The sequence below is a fragment of the Branchiostoma belcheri genome, unplaced genomic scaffold (assembly GCF_001625305.1).
Source record: "Branchiostoma belcheri isolate BF01 breed outbred unplaced genomic scaffold, Haploidv18h27 scaffold10, whole genome shotgun sequence".
NCBI lineage: Eukaryota > Metazoa > Chordata > Leptocardii > Amphioxiformes > Branchiostomatidae > Branchiostoma > Branchiostoma belcheri.
Window position 1 is genome coordinate 1,912,248 of NW_017802380.1, and position 22,527 is coordinate 1,934,774.

Consider the following 22,527-nt stretch of genomic DNA (forward strand, 5'->3'; position numbering starts at 1 on the left):
GCGGACCAACTCCGGATCCCCTGCACTGGCATGTTTTCTTTTTATCTGGTCAATTTCTACTCTTTCCTGGGGGGCCCGCAAGCCCTTTTCTGTAGAGCATATTCGCCGTTTTAACTCTACGTAATGCGTTATAGCCACTTGGAATTTATCGTAAAGCGTATTAAAAAATCGAGAAGTTTCCGAATTCAGCATAGATCGTTGTCGGGACCCCCCTTGCAGGCCCCTTCCTGAGCTGTCTCCTGAGTCTGGTAGAGGTTATACAGCTAGAGCTCAGACGTGCCCCTCTGGGCAAAACCTACAATTGAAGTTGACGGCTGCAATTAGAGGTAGGAGATCGGGTCGCGCAGTTGGCTGACCTGTAGGCAAGGCTAGCTTCCGTTGAGTTGACACACCGAGCCTCGGGTCATCCCACAAGTGTATAGTATGTCGTGGAAAAATGTTCACCCCACACAGAAGTCCTCACACAGAAGGAAAAGGTGTCATTTAATGGATATGACCAGAGCTATGGGATATGACAATTAGATTAGATCAGGATAGGTTGAAAGTGAGCTATAATTAACGTTTTGATCAGATACTTCAATTATGTTCCTTGGTTGGGTGGAGGACAGGGGATTTCAGACAGATGGAGAGTCGCAAGCGACGGCATTGTTAAGTTCAAGCAGCCTGAAAGGCAGGTCGTAAAAACGTTTACAAACGCCTATACAGTCACTGTATAATGGACTGGTAAGCTTGAAAAAAAACTTACAATTTCCATAATGAACTTGAAATCAGGAAGTGTACTCATACCAAAACTTCATGCCACTTATCCCACCTACTAACCCCTGTACTTGAGGACAATCTGTCGTCCCTAGGCTCGGCCTCGACAAGATCCTCAAGACCACCCTACTACATTTTGTTTTTGTAATACCAAAGCCTCACCATCTCATCATAAAAAAAAACAACTTTAAAGTTCCGCCGCATTAGGTCCGCCAAGTTTCCTTCCCGTCATGCTAAGAAAATTACGTCAAGTGCTAAACACAATCAGACTCGCCTTTATTACGTCAAAGCCATCGCCTCTATACACTTCTGCCAAAATGAACACACAACCAGGTAGGCTTTCAGTTACTGCTCTTTCCAAACATACCGCTAGGTGTCGTCCTTACACTGTAGGCCTGTGACAGGTCCCACAATGCACCTCACTCAACTTTGACCTGCCCCATTGCATGACGGGAAACAAAATGGCGGCGCCCTTAAAATCCAGGTAAAATAGAACAGGTTTTGCTATCGCAAACCTGTAATTTTCTGGTCGCAGCTGGTTAAGACTGAAAAAAAGAGTATTTTGAAGAAGTCAGCTGTAGGACAGCCATAATTTTGATGCTGGAACATTATTTTATGTACGTGTACATGTACCTTCTCTTTCTACACAGGTTCAACTCTTGTGGAAATGGCAGGACCATCATTTAAATTCGGACAGCATGTTCTCCAAGCGTCGTGTGTTTTCTTCAAGTCCAGACTCAGTATTGGGTTTGTCAACAGGAAGCCTGTTGTTCCAGGTCGTATCCTTAGCAGTTCTAGGTTATGTTTGTTGGCTATTTATGGTGCTGAAGCTTAGCAACAACCGTTATACATGTTGTATTTTTCATGTCTGACAGGGGTTTAATACGTTTATGTCTCTGCCTCTCCCTGTATGAGGCCCTGTGCATGGGGACTGTCCTGACAAATTTATTATGCTCTACGCCAAATTTTGAGAGCTCTGCTGGCTACATATTACGTTGAATTCAGGAAGCCTCCCCATTACATTTTACGATAAATTCGGTAAACGGCAGCTAGTACATGCACAACTCATTACGTAGAATTAAAACGGCGAATTACACTCTATGTAGCCTGGGTTCCAGACCCATAGCACACTGGACACAAATATCTCAGTGAGCCTGAGATATTTTGTGTCCAGTGTGCTTTGGGTCTGGCATCCAGGCTACACTCTATGCAAAATGCACCAGTTATGCTCTCAACTTGTGCGGCCCGTCTACATTCTACGTAGAATTATAATAGATTACGCTCTAGGCTCTCCCCAAGCACGGGACCACCATTTAACGTCTTATCCAAGCTGTCTTTTCCCACCTGAGTGAAGTGAGAAAAGTCGTGTTATGTGCCTTTCTCAAGGGCACAAGATCGGTGACATGGGAAGGATTCGAACCCGGGACCTCTTGGTACCGAGCCAAACACGCTACCGATTACACGACACAACCCCACAGGACCCATTTGGTGATGAAAATACATGTATCATGCATTATCCTTAGCTGCAGTTCCCTCCCAGATGTCCTGGTGTCCCCACTGAGAGTGGTGGAGAGGTTTGGAGAGCTGTCCTCAGAGGAGGTGGCTGATCTTTTCCAGGCCACACAGACCATCTCAGGGGTGGTGGAAAAACACTTTCAGAGCTCCTCACTCACCATTGCCATACAGGTGGGGACCTAGTCAATTGATACAATCACACGACTTGTTTAGAGTTAATTAAAATTAATAAATTAGTTAATTAATTAACTTTTAAAGTTAATTAATTAAACTTTTGATCCAACATAAAGAAGTTCTCTCACCTAGAGCTTGTCTTCCTCAGTAGACTGACCCAGTGAGGCTCGTTATCAGGGCCCATCACTCTTCACTCAACTGCAACGGGGGCCAACATCATCTACCAGATACCTTTGACCCAGTGTTGACGTCACACTTCAAAGAGGCCACGTGACAAGTCTCACTGGGTCAATCTACTGAGGAAGACCAGAGTGACTGGTCAGAAGCTCTTCTTGTTGGATCAAAAGTTTTAACTACCAACACAGATGAGCTTTCATGACAGTATAATCACATGACCTGTAATGTTCGATATCAGAATAACAAAACCTGACTGAATGATATCCCCATAAAAGTAAGATGATACAGTATGTAAGTTCTATGTCCTGTTTTAAGCTAATTTACATTGCACGAGGCAATTTACAAATTCCTACATTGCTTTTTTTTTCAGGATGGACCTGAGGCAGGGCAAACCGTAAAGGTGAATGTATTCTAGTTTCTACCAATTTCTCGTTAACAATGTTTCTAACTGCACTTTTTACTACAAGCCAGTAAAAATGTTGAAATAAAATATGTCCCTCCCTCCCTCTAAGCCAAACATTCATTTGTTGGAAAATGGTCATATGTGTGCATGAAAGATGTAGTGAGAGTGCCAGGCCACTACGGTGGCTGAGCCCAATCCGATACATGAAAGTTCATCCTTTACCATCAGGTCATATGTGAGCAGTACATACAGCTGCAATACTACAGTGGATTGGTAGGTGGCATCTCTGACCTGTGCAAAGACAGTGTGCAAGGTGGCAGTGTTGTACAGTAACTTGTAATGACGTACTGATGTGATGTTTCATCCTTGCAGCATGTCCATGTACACATACTTCCCAGGAGAGTTGGTGACTTCCCACAAAACGATGATGTGTATCATGCGGTAAGAGTGATCATTTATTAGAGTATCATTTTTTGCAGCTTGATGAAAGTTTTTTATTGTCTGCAAATGATGAGGTACAAGAATGTAGTTGGGCTATACTAGTGGCCACTCACCATTGCATCCATCAAATGTTTGTTTTGTTGTCAGACACTTTTTTTTTTCACACCAGCCGCACTAGCCGTGCACCTGGGCGGTATACTGTATTGTAGAAGGCTTACCCAGTAATGATGTAGATGTAAAATGATGTAGATGTACATGTAGATGTAGTTATAGTAACTTATAGAAGAAAACCTCTATTTTATTTTCCAGTTGGACAAACATGACAAGCAAATGACTGATTCAGATGAAAGATGGAGAAGTGAAGAAGAAATGGCAGAGGAGGCTTCTGTCTTGGCTAAATACTTCAACTGCCAGGTGGACTCTAGTTAACCTTTACTCCTGTTTGTTCACGTTGTGTTTTATCAGTATTTCCTCATGATTATAATTGAAATACCCCTGTGAGATATTTTCCAGGGGATGTGTGTTCGTTCGTCTCAGTGTTCTTCGAAAGATGTAAATGATAACAGATACTTCTCACCATGTAACACTATGCTAATGAAGGACAGTAACACATTAATGCAGGAACATTTGTTGTGACTAATACGTCATCACTGTGGTTGTCAGTAAATATGAATGACGTACACGTATAAGAAAATGTTCTGACAATGGACCACCAGTGCGTGAAGGGTGGATGACTGTGGCTGAAGTTTTGGAAGCCACATGAGGCCACACACCCCGTGAATGAGGACACCAGTTTAACAGTCATCATCTTCCACTGTTAAGGAGTACCGTAATTAAAAGAAAACATATGAGAAGGATGAACAAGGTTTTCATGGTTTTACCTTGTTCACATGGGGCTCAGTCAGGGCCTGTTGACAGCCTGTTGAGATCTACATGTCACCACAATGTACTGATGTTGCAGTATATACATTAAAACTGTTGTGCTATAAATGTACATTGTACACCAACAGGACAGAAATTTGTGCAATAAATGTATACCAACAAGTAGGTCTTGCTACACATGATCATTTTTTTCTCTGTAGAAAGTACCCCTCTTACCCTGAACTGCATTTAAATTGCCCTATCTCCCTCTAGAAGTACATTTAATTCTCTGGCATAGCATATATAAGAAAAGAGTTAGGCAAGACTGTCACAGCTCCTCCTTTGATAGTTAGGCAAACCTTTCAATGTACAACAGCATCTCTCATTTCTCATATACATGTAACACCACATACAAGACCCTTGCATCAAGTTGTACAGTTAGGGAACCGAAGTGGATGCGGAGGGGCTTTCTTTGCTACTGCAGATTTAGTCGTCTCTAGTTTGAAAGTCATTTCAGAAAGCTGCTTCACATCAGGTCAAACATGTGGCACCCTTTCCACACTTGTTTAGCATGCCCTGCCATGTTTGAAGCATGGCTTGGATTAGTCGGTAGGTAATGTGTTGACTTACAGCCAAGATTTGGTCCACTGCGACAGACGGAGCCTTGTGTGATCTATGGAACAGTTTTGGTTTTGGTGAGAGAACATCGTGTGCTGTACTGAACGTGTCCTGAAATGGTAATTTAAGAACATGTGATCTCCATGAAATGTTTTCTGTATCTGTCATTGATTTCTAACATGCTCAAGGTATTTTCACACAATATCCTTTTTTTTCAGTAGAAAGTAATGTCTTGGTGTACACGATGTACATTATAATTTAATCGAATCCTTTGAATAAATATACATGTATTCCTTGCTTTTTTCCATCATACTTTGATACATGAACTATTTTCTGACCCCTACCTTTCTCTTTTGGTAATTAAGTCTTGCATGTAATGTCAATATGTATTTTTGTCTCTCTCTGTGTGTATGTATGTGTGTGTGTGCATACAGATGGTTGACAAAAGTGGTCCTAGTCAGATTGACAGACAAACACCATGTAAGGTGCGCACATGTGTGCATGCACTGGGTAAGTCTAGACCCAAGTTAGGAATGTGGTACAATGGAAGTACATGTACAATGTCTACACTTTTTGTTCTACCTAAATTGTAATCTGACCATGAGGCCATGGCCTCCCGACCCTCTGCAGATCATGGTTGGGAGTTAGCCGTGAGCAAGGTCAACTGTGGTTGGGAGGTTGTCCGCAAGGATCCCTACTACTGTTGTCTCAATTCTGGCAAATCCAACTTGTTAAAGTCGCAGTCTTCTTAGATGGGATTAGAGGAGTGAATTGAAGCTAGAATGGGATAGCCTTTTGGTCAAGATTTCCTTTTCTTTTTTTCTTAACTAGGCAGCTAATGCTCAGGTCTCTAGATATTTTAGCTGGATCCTGGAAAAAGGTGAAAGATGCAAAATTGCAAGCCTAGAAGGAAACCTCTGCCAAAAACTGTATGTTTTCTGAAATCATTTACTGTAAGCATATTGAAGAAGCAGTTGAGTAGTTGCTATGACATAGGAATGTCACATGGTGTATCTGCATATCGTTTTCCATCCCTCCAATCGTTTCCTGCGATATTATCATTATTGACGGATGTCTAAAAATAGTCGCTGATTCCCGGCAGCTAAATGTATGCATGGATGAGTCAAGCTGTTGAAATCACGGGCTTTACTCCATCCAGAGGAGATACCTGCTAGTTTTATATGTGAAGAGATGAGTGTGTGCGGCACATTACATGTACATGAGGGGCACCACCTGAATATGTGCAGAGGTCACAGCAGGTATTCTGCATTCCCCCACTGCAGGTTCATACAAGATTGAACTCCTGCCAAAAAAATGGTGACTTATGGGGAAATCAATGTGCTTGAACACCTCATTTACCAGGAGGCCACACCCATCAAAGCGAGGAGGCCTCCACAGCCGGCTATTTCCCATGATTACTACCCCAGCTTCCCCTGGCGCCCTGCCAGCCGAAACATCAGCAATCTACACAACAAATGAGAGAAGTTGGAGTAGATTTAATCTGTTCGCTGCTCCCGACCCCGGTCGTTTTCTCGGGATTAGCCGCGGATCGGAGTGAGGACATCTCGCTCGCAAGTCAATCCGGGCGACACTTCGGGGGAAGGCGTTCGCTCGGAGCCGGGCACACGCACCGCCGATCGGAAATTTCCACAGAACTAATGTGCTGTGCGATGTAGACAGCCATATTGAGTTGCCTCCTGGCCCCCGTCAATTCGGTGTGTTACGTCAAGTAGCCGAATGAATCACGTTTCCCCAATAATGAGAAAGAAGGCCGGCCGCAGGTAATTGTGCAGTGAACGCCCAAGCTTGTATCATGTAATTATGCACAGCTAAATAAGCTGATGCGCCCTACATTTGGGAATAATGAAATAGGTCAATATTTTATCAGAGGAAGAAACTGGCAGGGCATAGCAGCCTCCGGGTGATTTAAGCAGCCTTTAGTGTCTTAATGGTTTCCTTCAAGGCTTGGATTCTAATATACTGCTGAATTCCGAATGTCTCCTTGTGCCCCCAGAGAACTTAAGGCAATATTCATGTCTTGTTGCACAAATATATTGTACAAAGAGAAGGTAAATAGGCTATGTGTGATTCAACATAAAATCGTCTTTGCTCCCTTCCTATTTGATATTCCCTGAAATTTGCCAAAATGACATGTATAGCCCTGTTTGTATTCATCAGTATTTATCTGTAACATGGTTGACCTCAAATTTTACTCCCATAAATTAAAGGGCTTTAGCTAGATACTTTATATGCACATATGATGTATGTGTTTGTATCAAATTACGCATATTCACATATGATGTATGTTTTAGTATTATATAATTTATGTGTATACTGTATACACATGAATAACTAATATAATGCCTGTGGGATTTCTATGGTGTTGCAAGGGTCAGTTGTTGGGGAGAATCATGATTTTGGATCCAAGAATCACTCAGTAGGCCTGTTTGGGATCCTGTGTAAATTGTTGAGATTCAAGCGGAATTATGTATAGGATATAGGGGTTTTCTTTTACACAACACAACATACACAACATTGTCTCTTACATGTGCCTTGCTTACGTTTTGGTGTCTATCAGACACCTTCCTCAGAGCTTCTGACTGCTATATGCTATTGATATGATGTGTTAACTGATAAACGGTCAATATCTATTCTTTGTTTACTTGGTGACTGCAAGTTCTTTGCTATGCAAGTTTTAACACTTCAATCTTTGGTTGATAACTTTGATGACATGACTTATATATATTTAAATTCTAACCGTAATTTTTATACTTGAATCATCATCTTGGTTGCATATCTCAGCTTTTAAAGAAAGAAACAACTTCTGTTGGCAATCCTGAGGGCAAGGAAGCATCTTACTTCCTGTGATCTTAAAGATGGTGTAGACTGATCCCGGAAGAAAAGCCGTTAGTCGCGACAAAGTTAGTGCGATGCTGGGGCTGATACCCTCCCCGCCGCACCTCTGAAGTCCTTCCGACACTTTAAGTCGACCTAGATGGATGTGCCGGTAGCCCTGCCCTGTGCCTGGAGGATGCCACGGAGAAGATGGATAACAATCTCCAACGGGATATTTGACAACATCTGACAGCGCTCTCTCTCCCTCTCCTCACTCTGAGCAATCTACAGCGTACAGATCTGAAAGGGCGGCAAACTGTCTGACAGCACCACTTATTTTCCCGCTGTTTCTCTCCCCTCTCTCCGCAGCCTCCGCGGCGCAAGCTCCCCTCTGGGTACGCATTAGCGGATAGTCGTGAGTCTCTTCATCCCGCCGAAAGCAGCTTTCTGATCCCCTGCCGAGCTTACAGCATGTGGTGAGAACATTGCTGTTGTTGTGGAAGATGTGTCGTGTGTGGATTTACATACATGTATGCAGGGAGGTGCCTACTAGCTGTCATAGCCTAGCCTATACCACGCACCGCAGATCGCTGGAAAAATAGTAGAAATTGGCGGAAATAAAGGGATAGTATTCCGAGAGAGATCCCGGGCCATAGAAGATCCAATTCGCGACTTTGAATCTTCTATGGCCCGGGATCTTCTCTGGTATGCTATCCCTTTATTTCGGCCAATTTCTACTATTTTTCCAGAGGCTAGTTGTAGCCACCTTCAAAAGCTGTCATAAAATCATTACCTTCCTCTGGAGGAATCCTTCAGAATCGCTCTGTCAGAGCCACCTGTCTAGTTTTATTTTTTATATGCGTTTCTGTCTGGTTTTTAGATGCAAGAGGATATCTGCCATTTCTTAGATATAACGTTGTTGAGCATTTAATTGTTCTTCTTTGTGCCTATTCCTTCTTTCACATGCGTTCATATTTTACTCAAACAACACAGTATGTGTTTAACATTGAAGACTACTTTATGTAAGTACATTGCAGAATCTATACATTGTACTAGCAAATAGCAGCACAGTGCCTAGGCATGTTTTTTCACCAGCCCACTTCATTAATTTCCTACAAAAATAAAGAAAACAACAAATAAAATCCTGTCAAAATAAAGGCTGCCCATGTATGGTCTTGATTGATGGCACTGAGGAGAGAAGTTGCTGCCTACGACAGCCACCTCTCATGACCATATTTACTAGATGGGTCCTCAGAGAATGCCAGCCATCTTTGGGGCACAAAATGGTTCAATACATCTTGTAGCTTGTATATCTCTGATCAGACGTGGACTTGGCATGTTCTGTGCACATTCAGAATTAAATGCATGTATCTTGGGCCCTTGTCGTCTTGCATGTATAAGATTATGCAAATTAATATTTTTCTATCTATACCACTGAACAAAAATCGTTTTGTTGCCATTTTTTCCAGTGGTATTGACTGATGAAAGAAATATTATTTTTCATTCCTTGATGCCTAACCTATAATATGTATAATATGTAACATTACACATAATATCTAATAATATATGCCATAACTGCAACTATGTAATCATAGTATTTAATTGAATAGATTCCTTATTATCTAATTTAAAGGTACAACAAGAGAATACAACACGGAGAGAAGAGAAAGAAAACAGGTGGTTGCATATAAATAAGTTTATTTACCACATAGGCGTTGGGAGCACACCCAAAATAAATTACAGCTCTCAGATAGACTGGACCAACAGAGCTACAAGAACTCATTCTGGTGACTACAATTGCCCACACTGTACACACAATATTGTAAGCCAGTGATGTTGTTGGGGGGGTGTTTGGGAAAGGGGGAGGGGGTAAATGTGGTATTTACACAGACTGCATTGTCCAAAATGGTACTTCATCCATCACATATGTACAAAAATCTGGTAAGGCTTCCAACACTGCTTCTTTAGCATGCCAATTCAGCTTGGCTTGTTTATAACTACAATATACTGCATGCAACAGTCGGTCATGCTGGTTCCTTAACCATAAGAAGTAACATATGTCTGTGCTATACAATGTCATCATGGAAAAGCTTTCGTCCATTTCCCTTACACTCTTCAAAATTAAGTAAAATATATTAGAATCTGGCATACCAGGAGGGCAGTTCGAATGCCCTCTTAACGAAAAAAATGGAAGTACACGCATTATCACAATCAGTCACAAAAATAAAGATCTTTCAAGCTAATATAGCCTGTAACAAATTATATTTCTCTTGTTTAAGCAACAAAACAGTGTAACAAGTACATATTATTGAGTAGGTCATCTTGAAACCAACCTGAACAAATAAAATAAATACTCTTCATTCTTCAAACATTAGACAGAAATATGCAACATTTTTTTGCTACAAAAGCTTCACTCTCTGTGACAAGAAATGATAAAGATTTTGTAGATACTTGCCTCGAGAGCACTATTATTTATTATTATTCCATAGGTTCCTCAGATATTCATACATTCAAGGTGACAACATGTAAATGAGTTGGGCATATCAAGAAAGTTTTCTGAATGACATCACTTAATTGCAGTCTTTATTTGACTAGTTAATTATGATTTTGTACTCTACAATGTCTTGGATTGACAAACTACCAGGTTTTTTTTTTATGGCTGTTGCTTTTTGTAGGGGTCGGGATATGAGAATCGGGTTTAGAAATGTGTTTCATCACCGGCCCTATTGTCTAGAACCTTAAGTTTGCCATGTCAAATCTAAAGCTGATGTTTTTAGCTGTTTTGTACAAAATTCTTGCCGTAGTAATGATTTGTAAAAGTGGGCAACTTTTTACCGTCCGGGTTCGAGCTAAAACATGACTTAAATGCCCTTGAGTACTACGAATAGCTAGGAGGAACAAAAAAAGTGTCAGCCTTTCAGAGTATGTCATGGGTCTATTATTAATATCAAATTACAGCAAAGAATTCACTTGTGTCATATTTTGGTTCCACAGTCACCAGAGAATTGCTTCAGGATAGGTTTACAGAACACAAGGGTATTTTGGTGCTTCATCTACAAATGTCTCTTAAACGTTTTGCCACTTGTATTTTCTTTTCATCCGTTTTTAGTTTCAAATCAGCTATGTATAATTTGAAGCTAATATTCGCACCATGCGTCTTTATCATTTCTAATCACAAAGGACAATTTTAGTAAAGTCATCCATAGTAAGAACATCTTTTTCTTCTCCATTCCTAAATATCTTTTTTTTATTCTTGATTAGTCTAAGTATATAAAAATTGCTACTTAACATTTAAACTTGGCAAGGGAAAGGAAACGGCAGCAGACACATAAAATTTGGCAAGTTGGGCTCCTCGGATTGTCTAGATTATTTAACTACCTTTTTGCCATCTTAGTACTGTAGGAATATTTATATACATAGACAAAACAAAGAAAGGACTATCTATCTAGTAGGTAATGAGGGATAGGGAATCTTGCCCTCTTAAATACTGACTGTTTGATCTACATATGTTGCCCTCCTTGCTTCTCCCTTTTAACATCGTACTATAATGCTATCAGAAAATTTACGGCGAAGTGCTTTACAAGTTTAAGTCTAGGTGAAAAGTGTTTAACATGTAACTTTATTCATAATCACGATAGTAGCACATCTTTAGAAGCCTATAATTCAATTTTTCTCTTGTGCTTTGTCATATTTTACATAGCCAGGACTCTGGCAGGAACGTTGCAATACTCCCTGTGAAATGATATACAAAATGCCCACCGATGGCAACAAAAATCTCTGAAGTGTGGACGTACCACAAATTGTACACCAAGATGCTTGGTTACCAATGATTTTTTATCAAGTTTATACATATGATGGAATTGATATATATATATATTTTGTTCATGATGTAGGTCTGTCATGATACAAGGAGCAAGAAAGAGTATTTGGCTTTCTCTTAATGGGTAATGCTATCTATAAGTCAGAATATGTCTATAATCGCACGAACAGCTCTTATCATAGGTCATTCATTAGATACAATATACTTGCTCGTACACAATGATGTCTGGACTCTACACTGCATAACTACACTTGGTCAGACATGGACACTCAAAGGTGTGCTCCACCTGGCTGACAACTGTTTTGTTTTTTTTATTGCGATGTAGTAGCTTTGCTTTTTTTTCCCAAACCTTCACCATCTCGAAGGCACAGTGCTCAAGACCCTGGAGCCAACAACCCTACTATATCCTGTCCCAATCCTGCGGACAAATAACAACTACAGTTCTCCAGCGAGACAAGTTGGAAAAAACCAACCAGCCCCCTACAGCTACTGTGACAGATGTATATGGCGTTTTTTTTTAGGTCTCTCATGTAAAAATCTTTTGTGCAGCATATTTTTTTACCTGCGTCGGCTTACCACAGTGGGAATTGTGTGCCCTGTGCCTTAGAAGCTTAGAACGAAGAAACGTTATTAGTCCGGCAAGCTATAGGGGTGACAACTGAAGTGTACATGGGTGGTAACTGTCGGATACTGTGGCTAATACATGTGGTGTGATGTGACGTCTTTCCTGTGTCCTCCCAGCATTGACTGCATTCCCTCAGTCAACCGTCGTCTTACCTTCCGTTACATGGTAACTTATTTAATCATTATGGAAACATCTGTCCCCACAACACACACGTGAGGCTCCAACAAGCAACATGGTCACAAAATTTGGCTAGAAAGACCATGGCCAGATTGCTTTACCACTACCAATTGAGCTTCTCTCTACGTTCTCTGGAGTTGTTATTTTCTTCTGAGCACCCTGTGTGTCTTGCAGTACAAATCAAGAGTTCAGGGCTGATAGAAAATTCCTTTCTCTATGGCAGAATTCTCTTCCTGGAGTGACTAGTAGTCCCCTACGTTCTAGCAGTAAAATGCAGTGCACATGCTGTTTGCATTCATGGCTTTTTATACTCCCTGCATCCTCAGTGAAGTGACGTACAGTACTTTAGTATGAACAGAGAAGACTCCTCCTCCCTACAACGTTGATATGCGGACTATGTTGGAGTTACCGGGGGAGGTCGTTGTGCTGACTGTCATCATGGACTCCTCGGTGTCGGAGGTGGTTCCCGGCGTGGGGGTGGTGATGATGGCGGAGGTGGTGACGGTGGTGTTGGTGGAGTTGATCTTGGGCGGCTCACTCGCGTTCAGGTGAGTCTTTGAGGAGGTTTTGTTGGGAACCGCGATCTGAATGTCGTTAAGCTCCTGCCCCGTGTCGGACACGCTCCGGGCGAACTGGTACTTCCCCCTCCTCCGAGAGCAGCAACTTGATTCGACGGGGTTTCCCTGGGACGACTGGGAAGGGCTCGGTGTCGGCGGCGAACTCTGCGCCTTCGGAGCAGCTAAGCCGTTATATGTGTACTCCATCTCAACAAACTCTCTGTCCTGTGGACAAATAGATTCAACAAGGGATTCAGTATTACAAAAAACAGCATCCAGATTAAGTTTGGACAATCAGCACTTTGGACAAATGCTTCTAACGGTTTTCAACTTACACTTACACTACATTTTGTGTGTCAGATAGATTCAACAAGGGATTCAGTTTTACAAAAAACAGCGTTCAGATTAAGTTTGGACAATCCAGAGCACTTTGGACAAATTATTCTAACAGTTTTTAGCTTACACTAAATTTTATGTGTCACCATACAGATCATATTGCCCCCAGCAAGAGTCATGCTTTGTTAAAAATTGAAAAATGAAAAAATCTCAGAAGTGTATTCCATCTCAACAAACTCTCTGTCCTGTGGACAAGAAGATCAAGGGATTCAGCATTACAAAATCTTGAATGAATGAATGAAAGGTTTATTCAACAAAACACATAGCAGCTATAGGCTGAATTGCGTGTTTAAATACACATAATAGTTTAAAAAATGCACTTAACAAATAACAAGTACATACTCAAACACAATAAACACAATTAAAAGGATGTGATTCTTAAAACCTACAGGCCAGTCGGGTATGTACAAATCTCAATGTTTGTTTGTTTATTTAAATGCAACAGTGCATAACAAGTGGCAACCAGGCAGCAACAAGGCTGGTAGCGGCTACCACTGACACATAAGTGCATAAATGTTCTATGACTATGCTTCCCCCCCCCGATACATAATCATTTCATATTTTGTCTTAACCTTTTCCCTGCTGCCTAACCCTGTAACTAATGAAAATTTGGTGCCAAAAGGTTACTTCAACAGGGAGAAGGTTAAGCCTCTGTGAAAGAATAGTATTGATCCAAAAGTGTACATTGACTCGGTTTGACAAGGTTTTTACTGAAAGCTGTTGCAACTAACTTTGTATGCTGCATTGCTATTTCACCATTAGTGCTGCATACCGGTTCACTGGACTTGGATCCGGACTTGTAAGAATGTTAAGGTTCAAGTCCAAAAAAAACTAAAAGTCAAGAACCGAGTCCGGACTTATTACCATTAAAGACCATTTCACATACCCCTTTTCTTTCCGAACCACCTAAAACCTTCCGTACATTGCAAAATCTTTGCTGCAAAATGAAGAAAACATTGCCTTCTGGCATCGTAAAATACCGGCCTCCATGTTAGACAGACAACATTGCAAGGTTGCCAACATGCAATTTTGTATATGCCATGGGTTTAGGTCCAGACTTACAACTCCGGAACTGAACCTAAACCTCTTGACTTGAATCCGGACCTGAACCTAAAATTGGGTTTAGGTATGCATCACTATCAGTTGTTGCAACTAACTTTGTATGCTGCATTGCTATTTCACCATCAATATTCCTGTGAGTGACTGAAACATTGTTAAGTCACAGTGCCACTGCCAGCATAAGGTGACCTTGGCAATGGCTGGGACCATTACTGAATGCTAAACACCGTCACTATCAATCAATTAGGCCTAGGAAAAAAATGTTGTGTTTCCTGTTCCAGTCCTGAAAAAATTAGGGTCGGTAGGTAGGGATTATCTTTTTTCTTTTTTTATAGACTTTGGCGATCTGTAGTTACTAGAACTTATACAATACAGTTTAACAATGTAAAATACTAAGTAGTACTACCTAAAACATTGAAAAACAACCCTAGATGGAATTTCAGAAAATTAGATTTTTTTTTTACATCAAGGCAGGTTGATGCTTCACTGCTGTGTTTTGGTAAGGATTTTTAGAAGGTGACACTCAGAATAACAATTTATGACACTTTCACTTTCAGTGTTAATAACAGGATTAATCCATTGATATACAACATACAAAATTGCATATCCACAAAAATATGCAACAGATCATGCATTTCCAGTGTGTGCCCTGTTGCATGTTAGAGATGTGGATGGGTTAAGCCTTTTATTACATTTCACTCATACACAGTGCAAAATAAAGCAAACAAACAAACAATTTGTGCATAATCATGCAGGGTGTGCAGTTGTGCATGTCACACAAAACAGTGCGATTGTTATTATAATAAACATGCAAAATTAAACATATTTTCACCAACTTTTATGTATCTGGCATGACGATCTCGTCCCTGTATTTATGTAAAAATATAAGATTGTGCTCTTTTGTGGGCAGACAAATTAAGCTAGCTACTAAGTCAGTTAACACAAATATTAAACACAACACATAAGACAAATAACCTGAAATGAAAACATATGAAAGGAATTACAAAATTGTATATCATCAGTGCTAAGACATTCACCTATTTTTGTATTTCATCAGGTATGATACCTACCATATAAAGGTGCACTTCAAACCAAATGTAAGACAACTCATGATGGCAGGAAAAAGTGCCCAGTACGCCTTACCGTGGTATTCTCCAGACATCGTAGTAGATGGTGATGTTGGCTCTCGAAACGGCTGTCTTTCGGTTCCTCCTCAATGTCTATCCCTTGTTTTATCTGAAAAACAATTCCAAGTGAATGTAAGGACACACAACAATAATGAAAGTTACATACTTGTGTTACTTTTGTTTATATGATACTTTTGAAAATGACTAGCATTTCAAAGGCTGATGAGAACGAAAATCCTTGTTGTGTGTGTGTTAATTTTTGTATTTGAATATTGATATGAAAAACTCAGCTTACCATTTTTGAAGTGATTATATTAGTCACCTGCGGTCACATGCAAATAACGAAATAATGTTGCAACCCTTCCCAAACTAAGGGCAATCGATGGTGCAGAACATTAGGAGTAAGGGAGATTTGATTCCTTATGAGACCTACACGCCAACTACATGCACAGTCAAGTAAGTAGTATGTGTGTATGTGGAAGTGAAATTCCTTCATTTCTGGTTCCTTTCTTTGCTCCTTGATCCCTTAATCCTCAGTCCAAAAATGCAGAATGTTGTCCGATGATGATCCACAACACCAAAGAAAGAACAGCATTTCCTGCCAAATTGTCCATGATAGATTGAGGTCTACATCCCCCTACCCTGTCACATTCATTTAGACAGCCACAAAGCTTTGACAATAAAAGTTAAGTTTCTGTATCCCCAGATATCACGTTGCTAAGCTGCATACATGGAGCTGAGAAATCATCGATTGATGGTTTAACACACATGCAGCAAGACAAGGCAATGCTGGTAGAACTTTTACTGATATATGTATGTTGATAACACCAACAATATAGGTCATTGTCTCGTGGGATTTCTCCAGTTTCGTGTTCACTAAAGGCAGCACCGAAATAGATTTTATCTGTAACGTTATCTATTACTGATAATTTGTATGCATCCACTGTGATTTAGAACTTGTAACCGTTACAGCATTTTGTTAAGTTGTGTGTTGCTCCTTCAATCCTGCTTTCTGCCTCATCTTGTAACAATGACTATGAATTTGGTGCCAAAAGACTGGCTTAGCAGAAAGAAGGTTAATTGTGATAACATCAGTGAAAGAAAAACGTCATCTTCTTTTATCTCTAAAACATTCAAGCCAAGTTGGTCATCAACGTCATGGGGTTACCATCACGTGTAATATCTTACTTCATGAATTTTGTGCCAACAGACTGGCTTAGCAGAAAGAAGGTTAATTGTGATAACATCAGTGAAAGAAAAACGTCATCTTCTTTTATCTCTAAAACATTCAAGCCAAGTTGGTAATCAACGTCATGGGGTTGCAACCACATGTATCTCCCATTATAAATTTGGTGACTTGCTTAGCAGGAAGAAGGTTAATTGTCACAGTGATAACATCAGCGAAAGAAAAACGTCATCTTCTTTTATCTCTAAAACATTCAAGCCAAGTTGGTCATCAACGTCATGGGGTTACCTTCACGTGTAATATCTTACTTCATGAATTTGGTGCCAAGAGGCTGGCTTAGCAGAAAGAAGGTTAATTATTGTGATCATAACATCAGCGAAAGAAAAACGTCATCTTCTTTTATCTGTAAAACATTCAAGCCAAGTTGGTAATCAACGTCATGGGGCTCCCGTCACGTGTATCTCCACCCTGCACCATAAAAGCTCTGACCTCGATGGACAGCTTAACCCCCGATAATGCCGCTCGGTCAGGTGACGCGGTTTTACGTACCGAGATGTCATTCTCCCGGCCACACTCTGACACAATAAGGCCAAGATTCCGTCATCTATTTCCCGGTAGACTATAGCGCCACCAGCGCGCGGGCTTGGCGAGGGGAGCGGGACTTTGTGTAGGTAGTGATGAATGTACGACACAATCAGGTCAGGGGATTTGATATAGGTGAAGATGTAGACCGCGTACGTTGAACAGATGGGACTCTTTTATCCCAGGACACCCGGAACATGTAATTGTCATTGTGCTACAAGTTCCTGGGCCCCCAGGGGTACAACTGACGGGGACATAAATATGAAACGTGATATGAAAGCTATAAATTTTTTGGGGGGAGTAGAGCGGAAGCAGCGTCGATGATTAGGACAGAGGTTTCCGGATGACATATGGAGTTACTCTGTCACAGGTATTGGGCAAAAGGAATACATTTACTTCTCCCATGTACAGTTATCAGAATACACTTATAACCTACATGTATCATGTAAAATGTTAACAACATTTTTTAATCGATTACTGGTAACTGTTACAGTCAATCAGACCATGTCCAAGGTTTAAGCAAGTAAAAACATCTTTTTGGGGGATGAGATGGCCATTAAAATTATTTTGGAAGGAAACACAATTAACATCACATAAAAGTACCATCTTTATTATAGTTTTAGTGTGTTAGCCAGAAAACAGCATATTTTTACTCATTGCAGGTAAGAGGTGTGAGATTATTATGTTTGATATAAAGACTTTATTTATGAGGATGTTCTCACCTTGTCTTCCCTGTCTTGTTCCTTTTTCTTCTTGTTGATGAAGTGTGCACCGCTTGCGTTCTTCGCTATTCGGATCCTAGCTAGTCTGGCTTGCTGCAGGGCATACAGATATGTCAAAGAGTTAAGAGATATCAATGCCTTATTTGGTGTTGTTTTTCTTCTTAGACTTAATGTATACATGCCGTGCTGAAGCATTGAAAGCATACTAGATTCATCTGCATGAACTAGTGCCATGTACCTAAACATAACAGGTACAGGTACTGGTACAGAGGTTTGGGTACAAGGTCTTGCACCTGTACAATCAAATTGACAATATAACCTGTGGTGTTGAATAATAAAAAGCATGAATGAACAGTTTATAGAATGTTTATTTAGACTTCAGATGCAGAGAACCTAATAGGCTTTCAATATGGTACTGATTTCAATACCCACACAATTTCATCTTTTTCTAGGGCTATATTCATCACTGTGACAGAAATAATACGTTATAAAACAGGTCCAAAAGCTACATACTTATAAATAAAAGCTATTCGGGACCAGCACCTGTACATTGATGTTCCAGTATTTTGGAGCTGTACCTATTATACATGTTTTTTGTAACTAAAGTAAGTACAAATGTAAGTACCTATTATCAATATTGCGATACTGTACAGGTATGTGGCACTATATAATACAGACATGTGTGAAGAATAGTGTACATGACAAAACTGCATATGGAAGGTGCATCAGAATAGAAGCACTTCTTGATGTCTTTCTGTTTAAATTGGATCTTTTTCCAGGTATATGTAATTTACAGTACTTGCATACTTAAGACATGCAGTGTTGCATGTGTACATCAATCACAACTATCCCTCTACTGTAATCCATGTAACAGTAACTGTTAATTTATAGCTGTTTGGGGGCAATGCCTTCATGTAATGCCATGTACTGATGTAGTATATTGTCGTAGAGAAGAATCAAGGGCATTGGGGATTTGAATCCATCCACAGAGATGTAAATCCTGGTCTATTGCTTTGTTTGGGCCTAGCTTTCTGGAAAAATACTTCGAAGAAATAGAAGAGGATAGAAACAAAAGAAGAAGTAAGCAATTTATCTTGCAGATCATTCTTTTTTAATTTCACGACTTCACAACCTGTCAAAATCCACTTTTGGACAAGTTTGACATCCCCTGCTGCCTTTCACTGTCTGAAATATCCTGGAAGAGGACCTAAAGTCAATGACAAACTGTCAACTTGCTGTCTCACTGGTAATTATTCAATATTTCATCATATTAACAATGAAATGTTGAAGAAATATGAACTTTCCTGTATTCCTTCAAAAAGTTTTGTGTAACGGAAAAAATGTCTGAATACCATCGTTGGTCCTGATGATTTCACATGAAAGGTTAATCTTGGAAAAAAAAGTTGCTTACAGATATTTTTCTATTTATCTGTTATGACATTAAGTTAAGAAATCCTACAATATCATTTAATATTTCATGTGCTGTCAATACAATGCTGGAACCTTTGAAGTTAAAGACAATTGCAGAATGGTCCAGAGTTTGACATTATCCTGGTTCTAAAGGTGAATTGGCATTTTGTGAAAAGGTCAAAGGTGGGGTTAACGAAAGGTCACTTGTCTGCCTCCTCTCTTCCCGGATCAGAACATGAATGTTTTAGTGAGGAGGATTAGTAAATATGAGACAGGAGCTTTGCTGCAGCATTCATGTCTTGATCTGGCTTTTCTCAAACTCTTATTTTGAAAAGGTTGTTGATCGTAAAACTCAGTTTTTAATCCCTGGCTTGTGTTTCAGTCTGATCCTGTGGAAAAGCTCTTTGTGGTCTCAGACATATGATTATACATAATAACAATGTTTTCAGTTATAATTTATTCTTGTTACCTTCAGTTTTTTTTTTTAGTTCTGTGTGTTTGTTTATTTGTTTGTTTGTTTGTGTTTCTGTACAAGCAGCTTTCATCTTTGAATCAGATCTTTGTTTTCTCCCCCTGTGAAAGATTACAGGTATGTTTCCTCTTGCAATTTGTATTGACAGATGAGGGTACCCTCTGTACAGTAGGACACCATAGCTCACAATATAAGTCAGGAAACCCATATTTTATGCTGGCATGAGAAGCAGTGCTTTGCCTATTGCCAATATGAGAGGCAGCATTTTGCCTCATTTGTCTTTCATTTCCAACCTGCACTTTTCTCCATCAGACTTTGAAATAGAACGGCCCGTCTGTAAGGTGACTTTGCTGCAAACTAACGAATGCCACGAGACTACAGTTCTACTTCCAGTCATCTCAATCTTTCCTGCGTAGCGACTCTTGAGTATGCATGATGTACATCCCCTCACTATCATTCAGAGACATCCATTGCTCTGTAACTGTTAGACCCTTTGTGACCTTTGCTGAACAGATCTATCTTTAAATGAAGATATTTTCAGCAATTATCCCAGACAAAGTTGGAACATTGAACATCATAACATCATTCTGCTTTTAAAAAGGTGTCCTAATAGCAAAGACTTAGCAGGTGGCATTACTGCACTTAAACGACCCAGGCATCAAAAGCACTCCTAGTTCAGAGTCGCATCAAGCCTAGTTTGCGACCCACTCAGTTTTAGGACCCCTTATTTTAGAATCCACTCCTGCAGGTATTTCCAGTATCCCCAGTGTGTTTCTGATAAAATCAGTGTCTGGATCTCCAATCAGCGTCCCTGCAAGACTCGGAAGCCGGCTCATAAATAATCACACAGTGCTTTCTGCTCCATCTGGCTGGTCCTAACCTAATTTTGACAGGTGCAGGCTGGCAGGACAACATTGATTTTGACCTCTGTCCATTTGTCCTGAGCGAGCAAACTTGGTGCAAGAGTGCAATAAAAGGACTCGGCTGTTCGGTCATGTAAAGCATTCTGTAAAGTAGTTTGAAATGTACTGTTAATTGCATATTATGTAATTTTGTACTTATGCGCTGATGCGACCCCTGACCTCCCACTTGAACACTTAAAACGCGGCCCCGGTCATTACTGGCAAGTTTTTAAAAAATGTGGAGATTTGGAAAATGGTAACATCAACTGTCATAATATTCTGTCAGGCAACGTAAAATCACCACATTTTTAATACGGTGAGTTTATGCACACTTCAGATATCCAGGCGTTCAACACATTTTTGTGAAGGTCTTGATAACATCATAAATTTCTGTAATGTAATGTCTTCCTTAGGGTATTGTGTGCAATTATGTTAGTGGATGTTACAAACTTAACACATTATGACCACCTTTTTTAATGAACTCCAAAATTCAGGATGTACCATATGTTGAAGATTTAGCGATAATACAGTAGAATTTCTACTGTAGCGGAAGTCCCAGTGTCTGACAAGTGAAGAATACCCCCAGAATTAATGTCCTTTTCCGTATCACCCATTCTGCCCATTGTGTGATCTTCCATTGTGTGTGGGAGGATATATCCCCTCCTGTGAACAGTCCTAACTAACCAGTCTCCTATCTCGCGCAGAGATCACATGCTGCCTTTGTATCCCTGTGATGTACCTCCGGATGAAAGGATGGGATATTTTTAGACGATTGGCTGAGTCTGTAAATGGTCGGATTTTTACTTCTGCCGCTATCATGTGAGTGGAATTTACTACATGGCTAGGCTGGTGGACAAGAGTTTCACTGATTGTGGTCTCAGACTGTCAGTTTGAGTACACTGTATTTAGTGAAAAAAATCATAAATTAGGAATAAAAGGTAACACATCATGTAGTGCAAATAGTCTTGTTGAGTTTGAAAAGGAAGTCATAATTAAGGAAAAGCTACCCCCAATACCTTCTCTATCAATCAATCAATCAAGTAATCTCAATTTTACAGTTTCAAGCATTTCAATGTTGATTTTTGTCTACATCATGGGTTGATATTTCGCAGTACTACTACTAATATCTTCTTTAAAATTGATTGAGAAATTTGTATCATCTTTTCCCTAAAGCAGCCTCACCAGCAATCGACCAGGTTCAATGATGGTCAGACTGTCAGAGTATTAATGACATGGATTGGAGCTCACATGGTTTAGCCGAGGCATGCGTATCCATACCTCATTTACATGCAAATGGTAGCATCACAAGCTGGGTGTTCCAAGGAATCCTTTTAGGCATGTCTTGGACACAATTCTTTCATTCCTTCAACAAGTAAGTGATCAAATGTTGCGGAGCAAAAGAGCCAAGAAATTAAAAAGAAGTGGTGTTCCAGAACCCAGCGGAAGGCACCATTTATAACACATGACCTTCAGCACCAAGGACAGAGGTCGTTCCTACTAGGGTTCAATGACTCCTGGTACAAGCCTGTTTGTTCCAAAGCTTTTGTTCAATCTGTTAACATTAGATGGTGACTGTCCATTTCGAATTAGGGTTAACATTAACAATTATTAGTCATTTGTGATAATTTACACGTAGGGCCGCACCAATTTAATTTGTTGGTTCTCAGATTTTTTTCAGCAAAAATATGAAGTGACAGGTAAAAAAAACAGGC

At 40.2% G+C, this 22,527-nt stretch overlaps 2 protein-coding genes across 5 annotated transcripts in view; one reads left to right on the forward strand and one right to left on the reverse strand.

Moving 5' to 3' along the window:
* The first annotated feature begins 1,192 nt into the window (after positions 1-1,192).
* On the forward strand, positions 1,193-4,513 carry LOC109472922 (bis(5'-adenosyl)-triphosphatase-like). 2 transcript variants are annotated; one of them, XM_019772797.1, is made up of 6 exons: positions 1,193-1,240; positions 1,407-1,535; positions 2,297-2,442; positions 2,993-3,022; positions 3,398-3,466; positions 3,776-4,513. In XM_019772797.1, exons 2-6 carry the CDS (start codon positions 1,424-1,426, stop codon positions 3,893-3,895), a joined length of 477 nt encoding a protein of 158 aa, XP_019628356.1. In that variant the 5' UTR covers positions 1,193-1,240; positions 1,407-1,423; the 3' UTR covers positions 3,896-4,513. The 2 variants fall into 2 exon arrangements, with proteins under 2 accessions (XP_019628356.1, XP_019628350.1); XM_019772791.1 differs by lacking the exon at positions 1,193-1,240 and having other exon boundaries at positions 1,260-1,535.
* A 4,938-nt stretch (positions 4,514-9,451) lies between these two features.
* The window catches only part of LOC109472614 (potassium voltage-gated channel protein Shal-like), a 57,458-nt gene continuing 44,382 nt past the window's right edge, over positions 9,452-22,527 (reverse strand). For 2 of the 3 annotated variants that reach the window (XM_019772433.1, XM_019772424.1), the window contains exons 4-6: positions 18,032-18,124; positions 15,558-15,650; positions 9,452-13,184 (exon numbers count right to left, since the gene is read on the reverse strand). In XM_019772433.1, the coding sequence (XP_019627992.1) occupies positions 12,777-13,184; positions 15,558-15,650; positions 18,032-18,124 (594 nt within the window). In that variant the 3' untranslated portion in view covers positions 9,452-12,776. Of the gene's footprint in view, positions 13,185-15,196; positions 15,281-15,557; positions 15,651-18,031; positions 18,125-22,527 lie in introns of those variants that run through there. The other variant, XM_019772443.1, reaches the window with a different exon arrangement.

What these genes read in the sequence shown, in the direction of transcription:
- LOC109472922 (XM_019772797.1), top strand. Translation starts at nt 1,424, where the DNA reads ATGGCAGGACCATCATTTAAATTCGGACAGCATGTTCTCCAAGCGTCG. An exon ending in GAAGCCTGTTGTTCCAGGTC is followed by an intron (nt 1,536 to 2,296) that starts GTATCCTTAGCA and finishes GTTCCCTCCCAG; the next exon opens with ATGTCCTGGTGTCCCCACTG. An exon ending in ACGATGATGTGTATCATGCG is followed by an intron (nt 3,467 to 3,775) that starts GTAAGAGTGATC and finishes TTTATTTTCCAG; the next exon opens with TTGGACAAACATGACAAGCA.